The 25,696-nt window shown below is 40.8% G+C and overlaps 2 protein-coding genes across 2 annotated transcripts; one reads left to right on the forward strand and one right to left on the reverse strand.

Moving 5' to 3' along the window:
* Positions 1-6: 6 nt before the first annotated feature.
* Positions 7-7,318, forward strand: LOC119908239 (replication factor C subunit 1-like; the record flags this gene model as incomplete). Its single annotated transcript, XM_038725952.1, is given in 12 exon segments — positions 7-57; positions 213-327; positions 2,593-2,681; positions 2,772-2,909; positions 3,211-3,306; positions 3,411-3,661; positions 3,770-3,887; positions 4,941-5,086; positions 5,178-5,391; positions 6,389-6,478; positions 6,481-6,573; positions 6,693-7,318. Coding segments are annotated over 12 exon segments (1,497 nt in total), but the record flags the coding sequence as incomplete, so codon positions are not given.
* A 1,623-nt stretch (positions 7,319-8,941) lies between these two features.
* LOC119908240 (WD repeat-containing protein 19-like) lies at positions 8,942-24,867 on the reverse strand. The gene is given in 37 exon segments (XM_038725953.1): positions 8,942-9,228; positions 9,720-9,796; positions 9,883-10,006; positions 10,191-10,341; positions 10,459-10,540; positions 11,193-11,317; positions 11,441-11,537; positions 13,534-13,611; positions 13,760-13,828; positions 13,953-14,062; positions 14,187-14,311; positions 15,036-15,182; positions 15,270-15,353; positions 15,442-15,524; positions 15,712-15,858; positions 16,384-16,441; positions 16,528-16,637; positions 16,844-16,954; positions 17,074-17,233; positions 18,048-18,261; positions 18,432-18,579; positions 19,097-19,252; positions 19,797-19,913; positions 20,010-20,116; positions 20,214-20,334; positions 21,138-21,310; positions 21,406-21,476; positions 21,577-21,750; positions 21,861-21,973; positions 22,199-22,282; positions 22,631-22,746; positions 22,837-22,952; positions 23,113-23,238; positions 23,361-23,406; positions 23,409-23,425; positions 23,544-23,635; positions 24,746-24,867. Coding segments are annotated over 37 exon segments (4,050 nt in total). The 5' UTR covers positions 24,752-24,867; the 3' UTR covers positions 8,942-9,113.
* Between the last annotated feature and the right edge of the window lie 829 nt (positions 24,868-25,696).

Genomic DNA, 25,696 nt, shown 5'->3' on the forward strand with positions numbered 1-25,696 from the left:
CTGCTCTCTGGACCTCCGGGGGTGGGGAAGACCACCACAGCTGCCCTGGTCTGTGAGGTGAGTCTGTTTGCCTTCACACCTGTCAGTGTATTAGTATTGTGGCACCTGAGACTCCCAGTTGGGATGAGTAATGTCTTAAACGTGAACATTTTATCCCTGATCCCAGTCTCCTTTTGACTCAACTTTTCCACTCTGTTTGTGTTGGCCTGCAGGAGTTGGGCTTCAGCTACGTGGAGATGAACGCCAGCTGTACTCGTAGCAAAAACAGCCTGAAGGAGGTTGTCGCAGAGTCACTTAACAACACCAGCATCGAGAACTTCTACAAAGGTTGATCCCTCTTTTAATTTTTGTTTCTCTGTCTTTCTGTCAGTTAGACATGTGAACCTGTGGGTGGGGATAAATAATGTCACAATCACACTCTAAATTGCAATTAGGGATGCACCGAATGTTCGACCACCGAAATGAAGCGGCCAAAAATAGCAATAAAAACACTTTTCGTCAAAAGGCCGAAGAATTTTACCGAACAATTACGTCGTCATGTCGGCAGTATGGAGGCTTTTTAAAACCACTGTTCTTTTTAAAACCACTGTTCTGCTGAATTGTGTCCTACACTTCTTAGAAAAGGCAACAAAACGGTCTGACCCGCTTTGAGTGTTTCTGTCACTCATGTCTGAGAAGGCGATTAAGCTAGCTGCACCTAAATTTGGAGTGCACACGTATTCAAGCCTCTATGGTAAATCCACTGAAACGGACCAGTGCGAGCTGACAGGCAGGTTAGCACCTTTATCCTGTCAGTTTCTCTCTTTACAAAGACAAGTGTTGCAGTATGAGAGTCCTACCTGAAGAGGCTGTGAAGTCTTCATGTTACGAGAACCACATTCAACATTATTTATCAAATTGGGGATTTGATGAATTTAGGGATACACATGTGACAACTTCCGGTTTTCAAAATAAGGTGTCTATACTGGATGGAAATGAGATTAATTGAATTATATTCACAGAAAGTATAAATCATAAAAGTAATTTAAAAATAAAGTCATTTACTTTAGCAGACCCTCTCGGGCCTCGGACCCACGCACCATAGTGTCTCCTAATCCTCTGGGAAACACTGAGTAAAAAGCACATTTTGACTATTTAATTTATGCAATGGTAAAAAAATTGGCAAATTAAATGGGAAAAATGCGAATATTTCGGTATTTGGCAAATTTTTCATTCTTTTCGGTTTTGGCTTTGCCCGAGAAGTCTTTTTTTCTCAGTTTTGAAATGTCCTGTAGACTATAGCCAGACATGTAATAACCTATGAATTTCTCCATTTGTACCATTTAAAACACAAAATTAACACCTAAATTTTATTAAGTTGTAAACTGAAGCCAAAAAATCATCAACATTTTTTAAGTACTCTCAATTGCATTGTTTATAAAATGTCACCCAAGAAAAGAGCTATGTGAAGTCCTTTTTGCAATCTGGATAGCCATCTAGTTGGTCTAAAAATCGATCAGGATTGTTAATACACACTGGAACATTAAAATGGCGAGCTATGTTTTTAAAATGCAGTGATATGGATGTTTGGCAATGCTTAACTTGAGTTTTTTTGAAAAGTAAACAGAAGTTAAACTGTTAAGAAGGCAAAGTTTAGCATTGACTCATGTACATTTTAAAGCTTAATGTAACTGTAATAATTTAATGAGAATAATTTCACTTTTATGGTTTTAACTGAAGCAGCTAGAGGAAGTCTTTGAGTTTATCTGATCTGATCACATACCAGCATAGCCAAGAAATAACTGATGCTTGTTAGCACCGTGTCCCTGTGATGCAGCGAGGTAATATTTTTGTTAAGGTAGTAAAAAAAAAAAAACAACTTAAGGCTGCTTGCTTGAGATTTAGATGCCCATTCTTTAATAGTATGTGGTCACTGCTCTTTATCAAAGATGATACAAAGTAAAAGCAAAAGGAGTGAGATTAAAAGGCTCAATGCAAAAATGTATTATTTGAGAAATCACAGCCTCTGACAAGAAGAGTTGTTACTAAGTACTGACTTATAAGGTACCCTAACTATAGCACATCCCACATGTTTACAAAGTGTGAATTTGCAGAATATTGTTGTGTTCTATCTTTCTTTTTGTTGGTTCCCACAGGTTAGGGCTGTGCGATATGACGAATAATTCATATCCCAATAACGATACATATCACATTATACTTTTTTTTTTGTAAATTCAATGAAATATGGCATTTCCAGCTGTAATTGGGATATTTCTCTGCATCATAAAGGTGCGGTATGCGATTCTGGAGAAATCGAACACCATGACAAATACCATAATAGATTGAACACGACGCAGCAAGTAATGCAACAAACGTTAGCTAGGTTGTGGATTAGCAAACTGATGCTACTTGCAGCTGCAAAGCTAACATGTGAGTCCCAGAGTAGCACAGCAGAATTGTAAACAATAGATGTTTTTCTATTCAAACGATAGAGATCGTCATCGCACAGCCCTACAACAGAGGTTAAATTAATTTCTCAGGTAATTAACATAACATACCACATGTCCAGAAGGGAAGTGAATACTATGTGGTATATATGTGTGTGTTTTAAAGGCACGTCTCAGACGGTGACTAGTAAACACGTCCTGATCATGGATGAGATTGATGGCATGGCTGGCAATGAGGACCGCGGAGGAATCCAGGTAATAAAAAAAACAACACATTTTTATCATAATTTGACCAGATCTTCACAGTTTTCTTGATACTGACCTCTGACCTTTTGCCTCCTGTAGGAGATGATCGGCCTGATCAAAAATTCGAAGATTCCCATCATCTGCATGTGCAACGATCGGAACCACCAGAAGATCAGATCACTGGCCAACTACTGCTTCGATCTGCGCTTCCAGAGGCCGCGAGTGGAACAGATCAAGGTACGCACACACAAGAATACACACATCCTGTCCCACATCCGACAATGACATGCTTTCTAGCATTTGGGTTAAAATAAAATGCCAATGCCACAGGATAGAAGATACACAGAGACGTTAGTGGCTGAAAACAAGATAGTTGTACTATAAATCATAATGTTGATGGATTCATGTTTGGATGAATGCAAAAGATATAAAACTTTTACCTTCTTTTAAATTAAAATATTTTAAAGTAAGCTCTTAAATGTAAATATTTTCTTTTCCAGGTTCTTCACCTGTTTTCTTTTTTCTTTTCATTCTTCAGGGAGCCATGATGTCCATTGCTTTCAAGGAGGGAATCAAGATCCCACCCCCAGCTCTTAACGAAATGATCCTAGCCTCCAATCAGGATGTCCGACAGGTAAAAAAGACAAAGCCTCATAAAAGACCATTCATATTGAGGTTATGTCTTCCCTTGCCACCTTTGGTCTCCTCTTTCACCACATTGGCTGTTTTTTCTCCCAGGTGATCCACAACTTGAGCATGTGGTCAGCCAAAGACAAGGTGATGACGTATGACCAGTGCAAGTCTGACGCAGCCAATGCCCGCAAGGACATGAAAATGGGGCCGTTTGATGTTTGTCGGAAGGTGTTTGCCTTGGGAGAGGAGACCCACATGAGCCTCATCGACAAGTCCGACCTCTTCTTCCACGACTACTCGCTAGCGCCGCTCTTTGTCCAAGAGAACTACCTGCATGTTCGTCCAAAGGCTGCCGGGTGAGAGAAGCTAGCTGTTTCCACCTTTTTCCAGTCTCTGCTTCCTGGCTCCAGCTCTATTAACAGAGACTGTGTTCTGTATTTTCTTGTCTGTCTCTCTTCTCACAGGGGTGATCTGAAGTCCCACCTGGTGTTGCTCAGCAAGACTGCTGACTCCATCTCCGACGGAGACCTGGTGGACAGACGGATCCGCTCTGGACAGAACTGGTCACTGCTGCCCACCCAGGTAACGCACACAAACAAAGAAGTGAATTTCTTTTATATGCAGATTTATAGTTTAATGTTGGACCCATTGATAGTACCACTGCAACACTAGATGAATGTGTACATTATCAGGCCACAATGTGCTTTATTTATGTACCCCAAAGTAAACATGACATTCTTTCATTTGCTTAATGATAACACCATATGATGGGAAAGTTTGCCTTGTCTCACCACTCATTAGAAGACTATTGTACATCCAAAGTAATTGTGTTTTCATCCTTTTATTCACTGTGGTAGAGAACAAGGGAAAGCAGCATGTTGGCATAGCAGCAGCTTCAGTGTCTAAACAGGATGCATTCAGGCACAGTATTGAGCGTGGGTCATCTGCTTTTGGCAGCGCACCGAGCCCAAAACACAATCACGGTAGTGCAAAGCGTGACAAAATGGGAAAAATTCGATTCAGGTCACAGCTACGCACATAATGCACAAGTGAAACTCAAGCTGTTAACAGTGAACCCTATATCTTATTTCAAATGAGTCGTGAGAAAAGACGACACCGCTGAAAGCTTCCTAACAAACCTTGACCTTTTATTTAACTGGCTTGCTAAGCTGACCAATCACGGTTCTCGCTGTCTCCACATGGTATCTCCGCAGCCACCATAGCCCTGAAGTGTAGTTATATATTTGAGGTCCACATAAGGTATTGCAATGTGTAGGCCCTGATGCTTTGTGGATTCTTATGGATCAAATGTGGATTCTTTTTCACTACATGTTTTTAAAGGCTCGGTTATTATAATATTGTCTGTTAACCCTTCTTGTTACAGCCTGTGTTTTTCCTCTGTAATGCTTCTTTAATTTATGTGAAGCTGATCTGTGAAACATTTACTCTTACATTTGAAATTGGCTTTTGTTTTGTAATAACGAAACACTGAACATTATTATATAACAGTAATTATTGTAAATAGTAAACACACGTTGTTAAGCTTATTATATTACACCACATTTAAATACAAGCTCTTGTATTGGGGAACCAGAGATTCATTATTTTGCTGTGTGTGTGCGCGCCTGCTCGTAGGCCATCTATGCCAGTGTGTTACCAGGCGAGCTCATGAGAGGCTACATGAGTCACTACCCCACCTTCCCCAGCTGGCTCGGCAAAAACTCCTCCACCACTAAACATTCCCGCATCGTCCAGGAGCTGACCTCACACATGTGTTTAAAGTGAGCAGGCCTTGATCACTGTCCTTTTTTAACTATTTACGAGTCATCAAACATAAAATCAGACAGGGTTTTATTTGCTTGGCTCCTGCAGGACGTTGAGCAGCAGGCAGGCGGTGAACCTGGAATACCTGCACTATCTTCGCCAGGCGCTGCTTAATCCACTCCAGAGGCACGGAGCGGAGGGTGCCGGCGAGGCTGTGCAGCTGCTGGACGACTACCAGCTCATCAAGGAAGACGTGGACAGCGTCATGGAGATCAGTGTCTGGGGCGGACAACCTGACCCCTACTCCAAACTGGACTCTAAGGTCAGCAGGAGGCGGGAGGGGGTATAGTTTGGATTTTGATGATGGGATTGGAAATGGTGGTTGAAAGTAATGTCTTGGGAATCACTAGGTTCAGGCCATTGTGATTGGCTGACAGCATCTCTGAGGCCCCTTTGATACCTGGCATTAATGTGCATCTTGGGTGATCCAATCACAAGTGGACTGCTCAGACCACATTTAGAGCTAGTCTGGGCTGAATATCGCCATTCTTTCGTTTGTATGGACGCGATCATGTCCTGGAACAAGTTGAGTATCACTCTCCTTTATATACACACTTATATTGATAAATATTCAACCCAATGGTTAATACACACCTTATCCAGTGTCAGTAGTCCTCTACTAGGTAAAAAAACTAAGTCCCCTATGTGTAGGATTTGGAAGATTCTGACTCCCCGTGACGAAATAATAAATAAGAAACAAACTGTAAACACAAGTTGTAGTAAACAGTTGCTTATTTACACATCACACAGATATGGAGCAACATTAGCATTTATTTGGAGTCATATTTCTGTCCACCTGATGGAAGGTTAGTCCGATATTCACTCACTTTTAGCTGTGTTTTTGGTCTCTACCAACTCCTGAGGGAAATGGCTCTAGCGGCTAAATGTTTGACCATGTTCACCAGCTAGTCGCTAACTGTGTGTGTTGCTGAACCGGTAGTGCACAGTGGGTTTTTAGAGCCTTCTCTCTGAAAACAGCTGCCTGTTGCGGCTGACAGGTTTTTTGTGTGTGACATAAATTAACTTTATTAGCTTTTGTTTTTTTCAATAGCAAATCATAGATAATAAAATTATTATATAATAGCAATACCTTTTGGCACTCCCTTTGTGGTATGGCTTGACCCGCATGCCTGATGATAATGTTCTCTGCCATCACATCTTATGGCTTCTAACAGCACTTAATAACAACAGTACTGCCACCCTCTATATGTCCAACATACAGTGGATTTTGACTTCTCTGCTGTCCGTCTCCTCCCCAGGTGAAGGCAGCATTCACTCGGGCCTACAACAAGGAAGCTCACCTGACTCCGTACTCCCTGCAAGCAGTGAAGAAGGGCCGCCGAGGTGGCGGGGGGAGTCAGAGTTGGGAGGAGAGGATGTGGACAACGAAGTGCAGGAGTCTGAGGACGAGGGCGAGGGCCTGAAAACTGACGCCATGATCAAAGTAAGAGCATGTGCAAACCTATTTAAACCCACGCACACTCAGTATTTTCAGCAACCATGCCAAAGACTGTCTTCTTATCTTGTTCTTCTGTGTGGTCTGCGTCTTGTTCTTCCCTGCAGCAAAAGAAGGCCAAAGCCACCAAGGAGTCCAAGAAGGAGAAGAAGGAAGATTCTGGGAAGGGCAAAGGCAAGGGGAAAGGCAAGGCCAAGAAATGACCAATGACCAGAGGAGGAAAACAAACTGTCCTGGTCTGCCTCCCTCCGCCCACACAGACTGTAATGGGTTTTTTTTTCTCCGCACTTGCAACGATCCTTTAATGAGCATCAGAAAGTAGTGAAACTGGTCTTAACCTCTTCAGGTAACTCATCTGTCCCTCATCCAAACACTTAACTCTAACCACAGAGGCTGAGAAATGTCTTTCCTGTTTTTTAACAACCTGTCATGTCTCCGTCAGAGGGTCTCTATACCGAACAAATGATGCATATTATCTGCTCGTTCCACCCGTTATCATGTCTGTACGCCTCTGTAGTAACGTGTCTCAGCAGGAGTATCGTGCATTTCTTCCATCATCAGTTTGTAGTCCAGGAGTTTGAGGCTGTAAATAATGTGACTCCTATGTAAAAGACTGTTACTTTTTGCTACAACTATGATACAGAAATGCTTTAGCTCTATGGTTAGCAGCACTTGTAAATTGCAATTTTGTAAAAATTACATGAGGATTAATAGAGAAATATGTCGCTCATGAGTGTCTGTGATTTATTAACGAAGCAAGAGAAAACAGCTGTGTTTCAGAAAGCTGACACGTTTTAGACACTTTTAGAAAATGGTTTCAAAGAGTTATTTTTGTAAATATTTAAAATCAGATATTTAGATTACACTTTGCTTGAATTTATTTATTTAGGAAAATCTCAAGAGAATTTATGCAATGGGATTAAAATTCAGTGAAGATGTCCAAGAATGCTGTTATAAACCCCAACAAACTGGCACTAAATAATCAGAGAGAAGGAGATTAAATTTGGGCTGCCACTAACGATTACTGTCATTAGGAATTAATCTACCAGTTACTTTTTTCAATTAATAATTTGGTCTGTCAAAGGTTTTGTCCAGCCAACGCTATTCAGTTTATTCTGACATATGATGAAGAGAAGCAGCAAATCCTGGCACTTGAGATACTGCAACTTGAGAAAATAAAAATAAAAATAAAAATAAATTGACTGTACAATTGATTATCTAAATTAGTTGCCAGTTATCTGTCGATTGAATAATCGTTTCAGCTGTAGATAAAATCATGGCCAGCACCAACAACGCCAAATGGATTAAGACGTCAAGCACTTATTCTGCGGTTCCACTAAAGTCGCTCATCAGTCAGTGCCATAGACTGTATGTAACACATGGACGTAGTCATCGTGACGTCACCCGTTGGTTTGTGGACTGCCGTTTTGAGTCTGGCCGATAGGGCGACGCCATGTTGAGTTTTTGCAACCAGCGGCACCAGACATGAGCATATTTGGACGAGACAGTGGAGCCGTGTGCAGGGCATTTTTTAACAGGGCTGACAATTTTGGGTAGCGAACAACAGGCTTAAAACTAAATGGTACTCACCAGAGAAAGTGAACAGCCAACTCCTAATATGCTTTTTCAACGGCGCTGCTTAAATTTATACAGTGCCGCGGGTACGAGTCACCATAGCCTGATTGACAGGTCGCCAATCTAACAATTTGAGATAATCCCGTCCATGGTCTATTTTCCTCTAAATGGGACCATAATTTACAAAATGAACATCATGTTGTATTGAAGAAGACATGAAACTAGTGACTGAGACCATAAACACATCAGGAAAATGTTTACTGAGGTAATAAATCAGCTGAGAGGTAGGGTCATTTTACCATTATTTCTAAAGGAGCCGGACTTCTTTTTGCAACCAGAAGAGTCGCCCCCTGCTGGTCATTCAATAGAATGCAGGTTTAAGGGACTTCGGCGTTAGGTTCACGTCTCAGACTGGAAGCTTCCCACTTGGTCAGTGCTGCTCTTTAAGACTGAAAACATTCAAATTCTAAGTGCCTCAAACAAACACACTCATTCCTCTCACAACTACACTCAACTGAAATGAACTGCTACATTTTGAGTTTAATGGAAATGACGAACTGATTACCGTTGAACACACTTACACACATGTAAGTGACAGGTTAGGATTAAGGTTATTCTCCTGTCTGGTGCCCAACCTCATTTTGGATACTTGGTAAGCCTCCGCTACATGCTAAACTGTTTTTCTTTTCACATAAATATTTACTGGTACAGAAATTTCTCTTTATGTTTGAAGCATCCTCACTCTCTGTTTACAATGGCTAAAAAATATGAATAGAAAACATTTCACCTAAATATTAATTCTTTATTTGATTTATGATACTCCTATTTCACATCATACAAAACTAAAAGGTGCACACATTCCATCCAAAATATATTTGATGTATTTAAAAAAAAAATTGTCATTAGACTGACATGACATTTATATACATATTATTAGTTGTTATTTTTAGTCTTCATTGATCCAGCTCATCAGTCTGCAGGTATTTGGAACAATCAGAAATCTTCTTCACCTGTTTGACACTCAGCGTCTCAGAGCACATGGGACACACCGTCTCCGTTTCCAGCAACCTGGACACAAACAGTTCAGTGTAGATGTGTGAATGTGACAATAAGAAAGAGAAGTGACTCCCAGGTGCTTGACGTTTTGGGGAATTTGCTTTCTGGCAGAAAATTAGATGAGAAGATCTACACCACCCGTGTCTGGACTTTAAGTATGAAGCTACAGCCAGGAGGCGCTTAGCTTAGCATAAACACTGGAAATGGGACAATTAGCCTACCAGCACTTCTAATTAATATATTGTCTGTTTAAGCTGTATAAAAACAGTTTTTTCAGGTTCTGTTTCTTAGCCAGGAGCAGTGACTTCCTGGTAGATACCAAATCTTCTCATCTAACTCTCAGCAAGAAAGCCATGAGAATGTTTCCCAAAATGTCAAACTATTACTTTAAATTGGGGTGGGAAAAGGGTGCCACTATAAACCAACAACTGCTACTGTCTAATTTGATTTGAGAAATTACTATCAAGTAGGCCTCTTGTAGATTTATTTGTTTATATACTTACTGAATGAACTGTGAGTAGAGAGCTGGAAATTCACATCGAGGACACTCTGACCAGTCTTCTTTCAGCATATGACGACCCTGAGAAAATGATAAAAAATATATAAAGACTGGGGAAACTATTATGTTCAAAAGAAATGGTGTGTGTATGAATAATGTGTTTGTACCGTGGCAATGCAGTAGGGCAGGTTGTTCTTGCAGGAGATACACAGCAGTTCGTTCTGTGGCAGCTGAAAGCCACAATAGGGACATGGAGTGGTTTCCTCCTCCAGCTCCGATGTGTCTGGACGTCTGTGGTGCGGCCGGATAAGTAGCAGAGATGAGGATTTAATGCGGTGGAGGGTAGAGCAGGAGATAAAAGGGAGGATAGTAGTAGGCAAGAGTCAGGCAGATGAGGTGAAGTACATAAAGAAGTGAGGTCAGGAGAGGGAGTACAGAAAAGAAAATGGGAGGTGTGGATGTTGTCGTCGCTCACCGAACCATGGCCTCGATCTTCTTCCTGTACTTTGGGTCAATCTCATTTCGGTACTCTGGTCTCATCAGCATGGCAGCAAAGCTGAAGGCAGAGTTCTTCAGTCCGGCACGGTGACATTCAATGACCGCTGACGTCAGAATGGGAACAACATCTACACACAGAAACACAGTTGTTTGACAATTAAATTTCAGTGACATTTAAGCTTCATTTAGATTTCTTTTGATGTGAATTGGACATTAGATTAGTAGTAGTGTCTGTTTGGACTCACGTGCAGGAAACTTGCTGATATTGTTGCTGACACGAATGAGCATTCGTGCTCCCTTTAGGTGGTCTCCCCTCTTTACATGGATCTACATGGCAACACATCATTAACAAAGTCAACAACTCTACATTAACTTAATGTTGAGATTGAGAAGCTTCATGTAAAAGTTAAAATATCTTGTCCCTGCTGATATAACGCATAATTCTCCTACTCAAAAGGTACAAAGTTGAGTGGCACATGTATTTGGGGTGTGCTGGGATCAAGTCCGTAAGGTCCTACCATTTGTTTTCAGAATACTGAACAGTAAGAAATGCTCGACAGCAGCGCCCTGGTGGCCTCGGAGTTAAACTGCCAGAATGCTTCTTAACTGCTTGTCAAATGGTCGAATAGCTTCAGAAATGTGACATTTACACCATGATTGGTTAGCAGTGTTGAGATGGGAAAGGAGCCGAGGTTTGAACTTCTCTTTTTTCCCCACACTTTCTTGACACATTTCTGTCACTTTTCATGTGAACAACCGAGAGTAACACTGAACGTTTTCCAAGACAGAATGAAAATGTGCGCTGTTATCGGCGTATTTAAACAATATTGCTTCTAACCCCTCTGTATGACGGGCGGCTTTCCACCCCTCCTTTGAGCGTGGCCTTTCAGAAAAACACTTTTAATGGCTACCATGACTACAGTAAATAACTTGAGCTAACCCATTACAGGTGTGTGATTGTAGTTTCAGCTGTACTGACCTTGACCAGCAGGTAGGAGTGGAGGATCATCAGATTGGTGGCCATCTCGGCTGGGATTTTAATCTTCTGTGCCTGCAGCTCTGTGTACATGCTGAACAGCACGTCATGGGCATTACGGTAATTCCCTGCAGAAGTAACATGCAAAAAAAACGACATATGATTAACATACATGTATGACTACGGTTGTAAAACATGTTATGTTTGTCGTTACTGGTTCAAGCATTTGGTTTGTGTGAATATGTTTGTACCTGCACACTGCTCTTCTCTGGCGATGATGATGGCGGTGCGAGCAGCCTCCCTGTACTGCTGCAGTGCCATATAGAGACGGAACAGGTACTTTGCATCCTGGGAAGAGGAGAGAAAGGTCAACTAACATTAGCAGTGTCACTCTCACTGATTTACTTACATGAATTCACAGTGCTGCAGCTTTCATTCAGTTTGTGCTTATGTTCTGTGTGTAATATGAGCCTGATTTAAGGTCACAGATAATGACACAATAAGGGACTGGAAAATAAATATTCAAATAAAACCTTCAAAAACATTTTCTGCGATTGTGTCTTAACTCTACATCTCCACCAGGGAAAAAGTAAGTACTTACTTTACTATTATTTATTTAAGATTTATTTACAGAAATGCTTGCAAAGCTAATGCTTGGAGAAAAACTTCCAAGGAAATAAAAAACAAGATGGAACGACACGATGCCCACCTTCCCTTAATATTGGCCTACATGCGCAAATTTGCACCTTCAGAGAGACTCACAAACTGCATGAACCTTAGAACATCCAGCAGATTCACAATCACCCACATTAACTGTATCTTATCTGATATTTAGCACTGTCATGCATTAAAGCCTCTGAAAACTTGGTCTCAAGTCTAGTTTTCTCTAACAGGAACTTTTCATGACTAAAAAAAGCAACTTAACACTTACAAACTTTAGGGCCGTGTGGGTGTAGTTTGAATACATTTGGCAACACAAGTAGAAACCCCACAATTACTGTTGTGATATTTTTAATCCAAATGTTGCTAAATCCCCACTGGTGCATGGAAATAAGTGACATCACAATTTTTCTACAGAGACCCACCCACTTCCAACAAGTTAAATGGCACAGACAAAAATGTCTTCTGTGAAATACCCAATCTGGTCTGAATAAAAAAAGTGTTTTCCTGAAGGACCCCACTGTCCACGGTAAGATGCTGATTGACAAAATTACTTTTCAGAGCCTTTAAACACACATTTAGAGGCGTTTATCACTGCCTGCTAAAAAGAGGCAAACATCCAGCATGGTGCCTGTTTGATCTTTAGGCAGGTCTCTTGACACACAAAGTGTCAGAAACATATATAGCATATAGATATATCTCATTTATCTTTTGCTTTGCACTTCAGTGCAAATCAGTTGTTTTGCAAATACAACTGATTCTTCCATGACCTCACTTAACAGCCCACCTGCCTGTTCTATACAGACAGTTTGCCTAAATAATAAACTCCTCTTAGCTCCCTGACCGCATTTCTGCTGGCTGGTTACTTTTTAAAAACACTTGTGGTTAGAGCCTTATTGGACGGAGTGGCCACAGAGAAAAAAATACAGTATATCGAGGTCACTTTTAACTACACTGAGCGCTGGAAATGTCATTGTATGCACATGATATACAATTTTTTGGTTAAGTCGTGGGCACAGGATACAACAAATGACTGAATGTGTACATCTTTGTTCGGTAGGTATACTTTGATTATTACATACCGCATTGTGTGTTGATAGCCCTTAATTGTCAGTGTACTGGTTTTACACTTGGTAGCTCACTCTGCATCTGTGTATATGGGTGTGCAAAACATGCCTCGCATAATTAGCCTGTGATTTAAAAAGATTTACCATGAAGAAACTCCATAAAGCCAATTAGCTGTTAATAAGGCTCCACTTTAGCGAACACAAGTAATTAAAGCGTAAAGTATGTATGGGCTGTTAGTACGTAAAGTATCTCTATGGTTGCGCTCCGCGGCTGACTTGAGACCCCTAGCAATTGAAAATATGCCTTTCTGTTTTGATTTTCTGAAAAGTTGTGCTTGTGTCAAGGCAGTATGTTTTTCTTTGTTTTTTTAATAACTGCTCATCAAACCATTACACTATCCGTCTCACTGACAAGGCTACTCTGAGAGACACTACACACACACCAGACAAGAAGAAGGAGAGACACTGAGAGCGAGAATGAGTGATGAATACATTAAAGAGAAACATGCATAAAACAATGATTTAATACTAGATATAGCAAAACAAAATCATGCAGCTAGGAAAGACACATACATGGGGATTAAGAGAAGGCTCCAGTGTTACAGTGTATTGATTACCTTGGGCATGCCATCACTCTCTCCCATCAGGTAATCTATAAGCTGATTGGTCAGAGAACTGTCCTTGGCCTGACCTACCTGAAACACACACACACACACACACACACACACACACACACACACACACACACACACACACACACACACACACACACACATCAAAAACACTCAATTGATTGGTCAAATCATTTTCACCAAAATATTCAGTTTGCAATGCAGCTCTCACCGTCTCAATGGCCATCTCGACAGCCAGATTGTCGTCAGTGTTGGGACACTTCAGGAAGTGCTTCAGGGCCTGAGACATGGTGGACAGAGAGAAAGAAGAGACTGAGAAATTGGCTGAACTGGTGTCTTAAGTCAATAATTGTTAGGACATTTTAGTAAGTGTAAAAAATGAATCACTAAGGGAGAGTTCTTACTCTGCTGTACTGCCCACACTTCTGAAAGAACTTGCCAGCCTGGAGGTGTTTCTTCTCTCCCTCAAAGTAGAGAGCAATGCTCTGGTAGTCCTCCTGCGTCGCCTCCGGACCTGATGAACACACACCGCAGCAATCTATATTCAACTCATAGGCTGTATCACTGGAACCGAATTGCTAGGAAACAGCTTAGGTTATTAGCTAATAAAGTAAGACTACATTCACGCGCAGACTGACCGATGATGTCCGCGTAGACCTCCATTTGTCCGTGCTGCTGTGCCAGTTGGAAAGCTTCATCGTTGCACTGAGACAGAACCAGGAAGTGGATGGCTGAGCTGTAGTCACTCAACCGCAAGAAGAACCTGAGACGCACAAACGTGTGTTAAAGGTTTGTGACAGAAATGGGAAAAAAAGAGAAAGAATTGGAGATGAAACAAATGGTTGAGTCTGCAGAAATGAATACAGATAATAATTGAGTAATCAATCGAGTTTATCAATCCAGCTTTATTCCCGGCTTCTCAAATGGGAGGATTTGCATCTTTTCTCTTCTGGTTCACCTTGGGATGTTGTGACTGGTATTTTGATTTTTTCTTTTAGACATTTCATAGCCTGAACAATTAATAGAAAATAATCTCTAGATTAATTGGTAGCAGAACTAAGTGTAAGTCACTCAACATTAGAAAGTGGTAATAATAATATTTTAATGTGCTGGTGAAATGGTAGACAATGTAAATAGATTTTTTTTCATTTGTTCATTATTCATTATTTAAACTGTCATGGACAACACTGGTTCTGTGCGAAAGTTAACACTTTACTTTACTAAGAATTGTTAAACAGATCAAATTCAAAAAGTTACACAGAGTGTAAAACTTCTTGTAAAGCATCCCTTTAATTTGGCCAGATTCAGTGGAAGTTGAATCACCTTATTTGGAGACCTGGAGACTAAACAAGGACAAACACTTAAAAATAAAATAAACATTCTAACATTTTAAGTTTATAAATCTAAGTGCTACCTGTGTCGTGATAATAATTTAGTAAATGTTACATTTAGGAAGTTGTATACAGCTGTGCTCTTGCTTGCCCTACCTGGCAACCATCTTTGCTCCGTCAATGCTCTGCGTCTCCCTGACGATGCGCACAGCGTCCTCTGGGTTGTTCAGGTGGTCCAGTAGCACGCGTATCATGTTGTCCCAGTCTTTTGCACTCTCGTAGGCCTGTGCAGCGTCCTTATACCTGGTGCACAGAGTACACATTACATGGCCTCTCCTTTTAAGGATTTCATTTCATTCAATGTGACAGACCATCAAACTAAGAACCTACTTGCCGTCCGCCTCCTTGGCCTTGGCGTACTGCAGGTGGATCTTAGGAGAGGAGACATGTGGGAGCAGCTCCCCCACCTTCGCCCTGAATGTGGAAAAATAAAGTGGAATTGCTTGAAGGAGGAGAGACACTGAGAGAGAGCGTGTTGGTGTGTGTTGGGGTTTTGTCTCACCAGTTCTTGCAACGAATGTAGACCGACGCAGCCTTGTCATAATACTGGCCTTTTTCATAGAGCTGAGCGGCTTCAGAGAATTGCTGTAAGAGAGAAACGAAAACAGAAAAGGATACGAACAAAAAGACATTCAAAAACAGTAGTTGATGCTCGGATACACTGGCACACCACAGAACACATACATAAACTACCCCTATCCTATAATATAAGAATTTACCAAAACATGTACGTAGTTTGCAAGAAGAGAGAGAGATAAGACTGACTCTCTACCTTCATGCTCTCCAGTATGGCTCCACATTCCTTCTTGAGGACTCTGCTCGGGTGCTGGATTGCCTGAGCGGCTCCTCTCCTGATGTCACCCATCCTGATGGACATCCGGGCTACACCTGCTTGACACGCCTCATCATGCTCCTGGAACTTCACAGCGAGGGGAAGACAGGGTAAGGGGAGAACAGTGGAAAGAAGAGACTTCGAAGTAAATACAATTCAAATGATTTCATTATCATCACCTGGAACTTTATATGTATTTGTCAGCACCTTGGGCAAAGTCACAAATCCTAAAGAGATATACTTTACTATTATTTGTAAATACAAACAGTGGATAGGACAACAAACTGAGAGTTTATTTATCCATGTGGAATTTTCAGATGGGAAGCATCATATATTAAACATGGCCTGGGAATGCCATTACTTATTATATAAAATACTAGAAGAGATATATCATCAGAGGTGAAGCTATGAGCCTTTACCCTACAGCAGCTTGGTATCCAAATAATAATGTTTGCGAAAAGTAAACACACATCAGCATAAACAACTGTATGTTTTGGGATACAGGCACATCAACTATTAAAGCAATATCCTATATAAAATTCGATCAAAGTTTTGAACGTCTTATGCTGTTGAATCACTGCAGAAAGTTGAGATATAACATATTGCACTTACTTTATTATTGTGGGTCATGCCTTTTTCATAGTGTGCCAAAGCATTCACATAGTCTCCACTACAGAGAGAGAGGGCAAAATAGGGGTTTAGATCTGTTGTAGACCAATCAAGTCCAATGAATGGTGTGTGTGTGTATGTTCTTACATAAACTCCAGATGGACAGCATATTCCTTGGATATAAAGGGAATTTGGTCTTCTGCTAACCTCTTGGCTAACATAAGAGCGCTGTCCCAGTGCAACAGGTCTCTCCTCATCTAAACACACACACACACACACACGCACACACAGTGAGAGTTGAAGATTATGTCTCAATTTAAGCCCACATTTATCAATGTTTATCTTTATATTTACATGTTACATATATATATATAATGCAGAATGGTAAGAAAATAATTCATTCATTTTCGTACCGGGAACACACACATAAACACAGACAGATTGTTCACACTTGTGTGTTTACCTCCAGGGCAGCGATTGGGCAGCTTGAAGACAGATAGAGGTCCTGGGCCAGGTTGTAGTCACCTAGAAACATGGCCAAATGTCCTGCCCGTAAATTCATGTCCTCTATACCCTGGACCGAGGGAGAGAGAGACGAAGTGTGGGTGTATCAGAATTGTCACAATAGACTGAAACCGTGTCTGTTATGGGGAGGGAGTAACATGTGAACCACAGTTTGCATGTGAGCTGTACCTGGATGCCCTGCAGCGACAGGACCATGCCCACATTGCCGCTCATACGGTAGACCTGGATGGCCAGCTCGACCTCCATGTGGACCAGGCAGGCTTTGCCTAACTCTGCCCAGTCTGTGCTACTGCCTGAAGACTTACACAGATCGCAGGCTTCATGGAACCTGGACAGGAATACACACACACACACACACACACACACACACACACACACACACACACACACACACACACACACATATATTTTTTAACCTCTAAAACTCTCAAACAAAATTAATTTTGAGTCAAGCAATACAGTGATCCACTGCTTGAAAATGAGCTTTTGTATGAAGTGAAACCTCACTGACTAATTAAAGGGAACATTTAAAGGTGCTGTGTGACAGGAACGGAGGATGAAAAACAAAACCTTCGTACAACGTTAAAACAAGTAAGAAACCAATGTATTACTTTTGTATTACTTCTTTCATATACTGTAGGAACATGTTAACTACTACTACAAATAACAATAATTGTGGTCTTCTTAAATGGCAAATGTAAGAATAGGAGTAGCATCTATATATATTCATTTCTGATTACATGCATGATTTTGCTATTTAAAGGACGAACAACACATAAAACCTCGACTTTGTGTTGCTTTGTTAAATAATTGTAATGTGCATTCATTCATTTGGGAATATTTGTCTTATCCTGAGCCCCAACATTATTAAAAACAAACAAAAACAGGACTAAAGCTGACTAAAGTCTTATCTAGCTTTACTAAATCAAAATGCTCAGCCAAGTGAAAAGCTCTGTCCAGATACAAAGTCAATGTACCCATTTGTTCCCTTATAAGCTGCTTCTAATATAACTAACCACAGACTGTACTGACATCCAAATATACCCCCAAATTACAAATACAGAAAACATAACACAGACATGACTCTTTGAATCTATTTTTTGCCAGAAGAACACATAATCAGTGTCTCAAACATGGCTGACCTCTTGAGCATGAGTGCCTGGGTGAGCTGCTTGCTGAGCTCCGTCGGCAAATCTGCTGATGTGACAGTTGAGCGCTTGAGGAAGGAGTGTGTGCTCAGAGCCACTTCGCTGGTATTGCCGCTCACCGTCTGACATGTCAGCTCCCCGTTGTACAAGAGCAGAGGCTTCTGGGAAAAGAGGAGCGCAGTGCTCCCCACTAACACCACCCGGGTGCCTAAGCAGAATAAGAGAGAAGGAATTAATGTTAAAAACAAACGCTCCCTATATCTCTCGTCCTCATTTACATCACAGGATTATGGTAACAGGAATATTGTTGCATTCTGTGCTGTTACATGATAGTATTTTGCTGATGTGTGTGTGTGAGATGGTGTTACATGGCCCTACCATATATGGTGGTTTTATGCAGGGCGTAGGTATAGACCTTGTCATCATCATAAGCTACAAACACTCCTCGGTCAGCATGCCAGTTGTCCCACAGCACTCCTGTGATGGTGGGAGAGAAGTTGGGGAGCTCAAAGCAGGAGTCTGTCGCCTGAAGTGGACACGCGCACGCACACACACGCACACGCACACACACACACACACACACACACACACACACACACACACACACACACACACACACACACACACAGTTAATGTTGTGTTAAATCTGTTATTTGAAATCACACTGCTTTTTCATGGTGAAGCGCTTCATAATCTCTTCGTTTTGATAAGTGCCATATAATTTATATCATTATTATTTGAAGCGAAACCCATTCACACCAAATAACAGGGCCGTGAACACGCTACAAATGTTTAAAAAGACACTTTAAAAAATGTCTTATACTTTATATATGTATCTTGGCTATAATATTTGGCTATTAATAGTTTTATTAATCTTCCCTCCATAACATATTAATGCATCAAGTCTTAACCATGATATTTTTTTTTTCACTGGATATTTAATTACCTGGTTTTAACAGAGTGCAAAGAACCTGAGAATACGCTGCGTGTATGTGTACCGTTTATGCATGCATAGGTGTGTCAAGTAACTGTGATGTACTGACGTTCGCAGGGGAGAGCAGGAAGCCGCTGTTCTTGTCATCGATGAACACCAGCCGCGTGCCATTTAGGTCGGGGAACACTTTCCTCACACCAACCGAGTGGCTGTAGCTGCTCACAGTCTCCCAGTCCTCCACCAAGACACACGCCACATTACCTGACTGAGAAACAGAAATGGGAAGGGAAGATATAACGAGAAGAGAATGTATGGAAGAACACAACTGTGTATGGGGAAAGCTGGAAAGAGAGTTAGAGGGAATGGAGCAGTAGTAGAGAGCAAGCCTCCATGAAGACTTTAAGGAAAGTAAATCAATAAATCTGAAACATTTGAATAAAAATGTCATGTTTTCAGTACATGTTTGTCTTGGGTTTGATGACATGAGGAAGAAGGAATTGATTTTAGGTCACTGACAACTCAAGATTAGCCCTCCCTCCTCTATGATGATGAAATAACAATGTGCAGTTCTGTAGAGAACAAATACAGAGCGGAACATTATGATTTAAAAATCTTAACTATCAAAGAGTCAGGCTTCCTTTGATGTTTGTTAAGTGGCTTCATTGTAAACTCACTTCAGGAGAAAATTAAATTCACAAGGTTACAGAAAAGCCTTGAGAAAACATATGACTTAAACTAAACAGTGTCTCCCTATTATGTCCTGCTAAAACTAAGTGGGCTGACTGAGGTGAGGGTGTGCCGAGTCTTACATCAGTGCCGTAGTAGAGGAAGTCAGCGGTGAGGGCGTGGCAAAGAATTCGACCTTTTCTGTCATCATCTGGAAACAACTTCATCTGCTTCTTCTCCTCCTGGTCTTTGCTTTCAATCTAAACACAGGCACACAATAAATGGTGAAGCCTGCTCAGTAATAGCTCATTGGTCAATAAAAAGACTAACAAAGTGCTGACAGATAGGTCACTCACCATGTGCAGCTGCACTTTTCCCTCAAACAGTGCTGCGGCGTAGTCTGAGTTAAGACACATGCTGGCTATCGTCCCCAAATACTCAATGTCCTTTAGCTTGTTAAAACCTGAGTGACGAAGCAATTTAGTGATACGTATTCTTCCACTCATGCACGATTAAAGAAATATCAACACACCACATCACTCACACACACACACACACACCAGGTTTGTGGTCTACCAAGGCGTAGAACCAGGCTCTGTTGTTCATTCCCACAGCCACATGATACGGTCCCATTGCAATGAAAGTAGGCTCTACTTCTACTTCTATGGCCACTGGACTCTCCTGAAAAACACAGTACATCATTTACATTTATTCATATAACTGACACTTTTATCCAAAGCGACTTACAATTGCTGTACATGTCAGAGGTCGCACGCCTCTGGAGCAACTAGGGGTTAAGTGTCTTGCTCAGGGACACAATGGTGGATGGGTCACAGTGGGGAATTGAACCCGGGTCTCTCACACCAAAGGCATGTGTCTTATCCATTGCCCCATCCCCACATCAAAGAGGGACTGAAGGGCATGTTGAAACTAGTCAGCAGTGTTTACCTGCAGCTGTAACACTGCTCAGTCTTACTCTATCACTCCATTTTAACTGCACTCACTTCTTATCAATCTTTCCTCCCATCAGGTTTATCCTGTGATCACTTATTTCTTGGCCAAACACAATAGCCTTAGGTGATTTTGGTTCATATGAATATTGCTGGAACACTAGTACTACTGCTTTTTGGCTCCTGGAACTTTGGTAATGATTTTACAGTTGTTAGTTTTGGCAAGGAGAAAAGAAATAAAGGAATAAAGGAATAACTGAGTGTCACTATGCGGCCATTTATAAAGCACTTGTATCAGTAATACAGAACATTTCTAAACATTTTCTATTGTTAAATACATTTTAAAAACTGGCTGACTAGCTGTATTGCAGTATTATACCTAATAAAATCTTGTAGTGTGAGTAGTGGTTTATAATGTAATACAGTTCCTACCACAGTGTGTGTGTGTGTGTGTGTGTGTGAGTGTGTGTGTGTGTGTGTGTGTGTGTGTGTGTGAGTGTGTGTGTGTGTATGTGTGTGTGTCCGTGTCCTCACCCCCTCCACATGGTTGGACACAGTGACCTCCAGCAGGGAGGTGAGGTAGGCCAGCCGGGTACCAAAGCTGTCCCCCAGAATGGGCAGCTTGGTCAGGAAGACATGGAGCGTCCCTTTCTGTGTGGAGACGGCCAACAGCTGGCCATCATCTGTCCAGCTCAGCTGGTCCAGACCTAGAGGAGGAGAGTGAGAGGCAGATGAAGGAGAAGTGGGCGGTGCGTTTGAGGTGAGCCTTTGACAATATGGCTGGAAAAGAGGACTGTCTCACCTTTGGTCTCATCGTCCAGCCGAACTACATTGCGGATATCTTTGAGCTCAGACAGCTCGTGGATCTTTACGCTGCAACAAGAAACATGGGGTTTTAGTTTTTAACTTTCACAAAAAAGAAAAGAATAAACAGAATAGCTGTTCTGCTTCTTTTGAAAGCCTGTGAGTGTACCTGTTGTCACCGCAGGAGGCTGCCTTGTTCAGTGCTGGCGAGATGGCCACACTGTTGAGACTATCTTTGTGGTTGCGAGCCTGATAGAGCTCCTGCCCAATCTCCCTGATATGAGTGGAAATAACCACAAAGTACCCATTGGAGAAACCGATCAGTATATATCCATCACCGTACCTTGAAGAGACATGCAGAGGAAGAGATCTAACTTTAGTACAAATATCTCACTCCCATACTGCAGTACAAGAGTTTGGTGGAGTGCAGGAGTGTGTGGTCACGTGCAGTACCAGCGGTAGGACACAATGTTTCCATAGTGGCGCTGGAAGGTCAGTTCTATCCGGTTATCAGGGTCGTTGACATTGAAAAGCATCAGTATCTTCTTGTCCACAGACACACTCACCTGAAGCATCAATATTTGTAGGAATGTAAAATTACAACAGTTTTTTTTACAATGAAAGTACACAGCCAAAGGTGAATATCCTGGCCCCGTGTGACGAAAGTAAACAGGTGACACTTCAACTCAAAACACTAAAATGTGAACATGTTGTGATAAATGTGTGATGTAAAAATGATATAGTGTGCGGATAAGAAGAATGTGGATAAATTAAAGCACACACAAACTCACAGAGTTCTCTCCTTGAGCAGCGGACCTTTCATCTGTCTTCATTACTGAAAAGAAAATCTCAACAGGCTCACCGCGAAGCGTTATCTGGCAACAGAAGAAATGTTTTCCATGTTTTCATTTATTTATTTTACTCCTCTAGTTACTGATACTGTGCTGTTATGACACACATTTGCTGTTCTGTCCTTTTCCAAAGCATCTCAACTTGTATTCGTTTACGTTACACTTCTTTATCAGGTACAGTGTGATCACTCTAGGAGGACTCTAGGACTTTTGGTTGCTCGTAATGTGAGTGACCTAGACAATTAATCATATGTGGCTGGTGAACTTATTTCAAGTCCACCTGGTTAATCTGATGTACAAACTGTATAGTTACACTGTATAGGTAGGACGCCAACATATTTGTGCTGCCTGTGTGTGCGTGCACTTACGCACCTGTCTAACGGTGTCCCCTTCATGACTGCTGATGCTCACAGTGTTGTCATCACTTCCCAGAGCCAGTAGATTCTGAGTACTCCAGCACCCACAGGTGATTTTCTTGGTGTGTTTACCTATCATTTGTGGAGAGAGAGGGAGAGACAATCACTATAACAGAAGGGACTAAAGGTTAACAGAAGCATAAACAAGTATCTGTGTATTACCCAGTACAGGGATCTTGCGTGAGGTCTGCTGATTGTAAATTAACAGGTTTCCTTTGACTGTCCCAACTGCCAACAGAGGGCCCGTCTTTGACCACAGGATGAACGACATCTGATCTCTGTTGAAACCAACAACAATAAAAAACAAACCCAGAGTATTAGAAGTGATTCATAATAAGTTTACAGCTACTGTCATCTAAAGAGAGAGAGAGCAGTTGCACTTAATTAACCCAACACTAACTTCTCCCTGTTTGGAAATGTGATGCATGCCTGCCGTACCTCATGCCGCCGTCAATCTGGAATGTTTTATTGACACTGGCATCCCAGAGGTAAATAGAGCTGGATTTTGCAGCTATCACCGCCAAAATGTCCCCATCTTTATCCCAGTCCATTCCCACACAGCGTCTGGGGGAGAGAGCAGGAGAAAGAAGAGAAAGTGGAAAGGAACTTAGACTTTTGAATAGTAAGTGGTAACCACTTAAACCTTTTTGATAAGACAAAATTGGAGCCAAAAATAATGTTCTTACCCGGGAAGGTTCAGTTCAGTCCATATGTGTCCATGTCGATCAAATATTTCACAGAGTTGTCCTGTCTGTAGGATTAGAAATAACATTTTAGGTAATGCACTGATGTAAAGCTTGTATAAAAGGGAAGGAAATTATTACACAGTTGTCTTTGGATTACATTTCCTAACACAACAGTTTACTCACCCTGCAACAGCGATATAATTACCAAGGGTTTTCTGCCACTTATACAGTAGGTTAGAACCTGCCCAGGCTTTGTCGTTGAGGATGAAAATGCTCTGTGGACACAAAGATTATTTTTAGTTTTATTTGGAAAAGACATACAAATATGTGAAATTTAAGTGACATCCATAGTTTTCTACAGAGGAATACTTATAACCTAATTCATGAATAGTTTCCACTCATCCAAACCAGAAAGATCATTAATGTTAGCATGCCATTTGAAAGTTTTGAACACCCTTTCTTTAAGCATTTTTAATGAACTGGAAGCAATAATATTGTAAATTTGTTTTTTTTTTAAATGCCAAGTAAGGACTTGCCATGAGTTTACACACTGTCACTCTCTGTGTTTTTGAGGGTCACACCACCAGTATCACATGTCAAAGTGAATTTGAAGACTGCACATTTTGAACAGAAAGCCTGTATTATAAACTGCAGTTTGAAAGACGTGGGCATTAACAAGCAGGGAAGATCTAATAAAGACAGTGTCAAGTTGCATTATGGGAAGAGCAGGATCCAGTGTTTGGGAGATTCAAACATTTGCAGACAGTGACTGCAACTACCCTTGTATGTTATCTGCAACAGGTGTGCAATAAAATGTATCTAGCGCTATAGGATATGTTCAGTGTAACGTAGTACACAGTGACACACATTTGATTCTTCACATAGCCTAAATCTAATGACCTTACTGGTGATTTATAACGCTGAAATTAGTTTAACTGTCGGAAATTACCTACATCTAAGCTGTTGATGACGGCCACTAATATTATCTTAGTTGCAAAAAAAATGACAAACGGAGTTATGATTATTCTGGCCATCAGCTAGCGAAACATTAACGTGAGGCTATGTTTTCCTGTTGTCTTTATAAAATGCATGGTCTTTTTAACGACCTCAGTCGTTATTCCGAGTTGGAAAAAGTGTCAGATAACACACCTAAAACGTAATTCGTTAGTTAGCTTTAGTTTACGTTGTAGCCAACAGGCTGGTTTAACTAACGTTACCTGAAACGTTAACTTTACATTAGCTTGGTTTGTCTCCTAATTAATTAACGCTACCGTTAGCACATAGCTAGGTTAGCTAGCTGGCTGAAGGCGCGTGCTAAATCTCAACATCGGAATCATAAAAACAGAAGTAATGCTGGTATTTTAAATGAATTCACTGGTACCAACCTTCATCTTGGTGGCGTTTAATTATTTAAACTTGAAATCGATGTTTTCTGTTCAAAGCATCCAAAAAATGTTGTGTGTATCCCACAATGCTTCACTCTGAAGCGTCTGCAGCGGCGATGTCATAGCAACAGCCGTCAGCCAATGAGGTGCCCCCAAAGCAGAGCTGCGGGAAATAAGTTTTAAAGACATTATTGTGATGGAATAGCACTTATATTTCTATATATATTATATTATATTATATTATATTATATTATTATAAGAGACTAGACTTGCAAAAGGATTCAAATACATACACAAAAAAAGTCTGAAGGAAGCTAACTGTTTTTAACATTGACTAGAAACAGATATTTTATAGATTGTGTAGATTTGATAGATTATACATTTGGTCTGATGACATAGACAAAACCTAAAAAGGCAACAACAAAACCAACAGAATAGCTTCTAGAAAGATGGTCAGTGAGCAGATCTATATGGGTCGTGGAAAATAATTACATTTTAGCCTACTTAAGTGTTTGAGGAAATTCTGAGGTACTTGAGTATTTTCTATTTTATGCTACTTTATACTTTCATTCCACTACATTTTGGCAAATATTGTACTTGTTTTTATTCCATAAATTTAGTTATAAGTTAAATTGCAGAATCAGATTAATAATACAAAATATAGATCAATTGATAAATAATGATGTATTATTATAGGCTAAGCTACCCAGCAGTATATAAAGTAATTACAATTAGCCCCAGCTTTACCAGCTGCAACGTTATAGTGACGTACACATTAATACATCAATAATTATATTCCAGTAATATCGTTTATGAGATTCTGAGTAACATAGTATTTTAACATTGTATTGCTACTTTTACTTAAGTTAAAGCTCTATACACTGACTGGCAAAAGAGAAACATAAAGCCGTTGATATACCACCCCTTAAATGAAGAGATTGAGCTGCTCCC

Source organism: Micropterus salmoides, unplaced genomic scaffold (assembly GCF_014851395.1).
Source record: "Micropterus salmoides isolate LMB-PRFRI ecotype aquatic unplaced genomic scaffold, ASM1485139v1 Ms_hic_scaffold_1700, whole genome shotgun sequence".
NCBI classification, from domain to species: domain Eukaryota; kingdom Metazoa; phylum Chordata; class Actinopteri; order Centrarchiformes; family Centrarchidae; genus Micropterus; species Micropterus salmoides.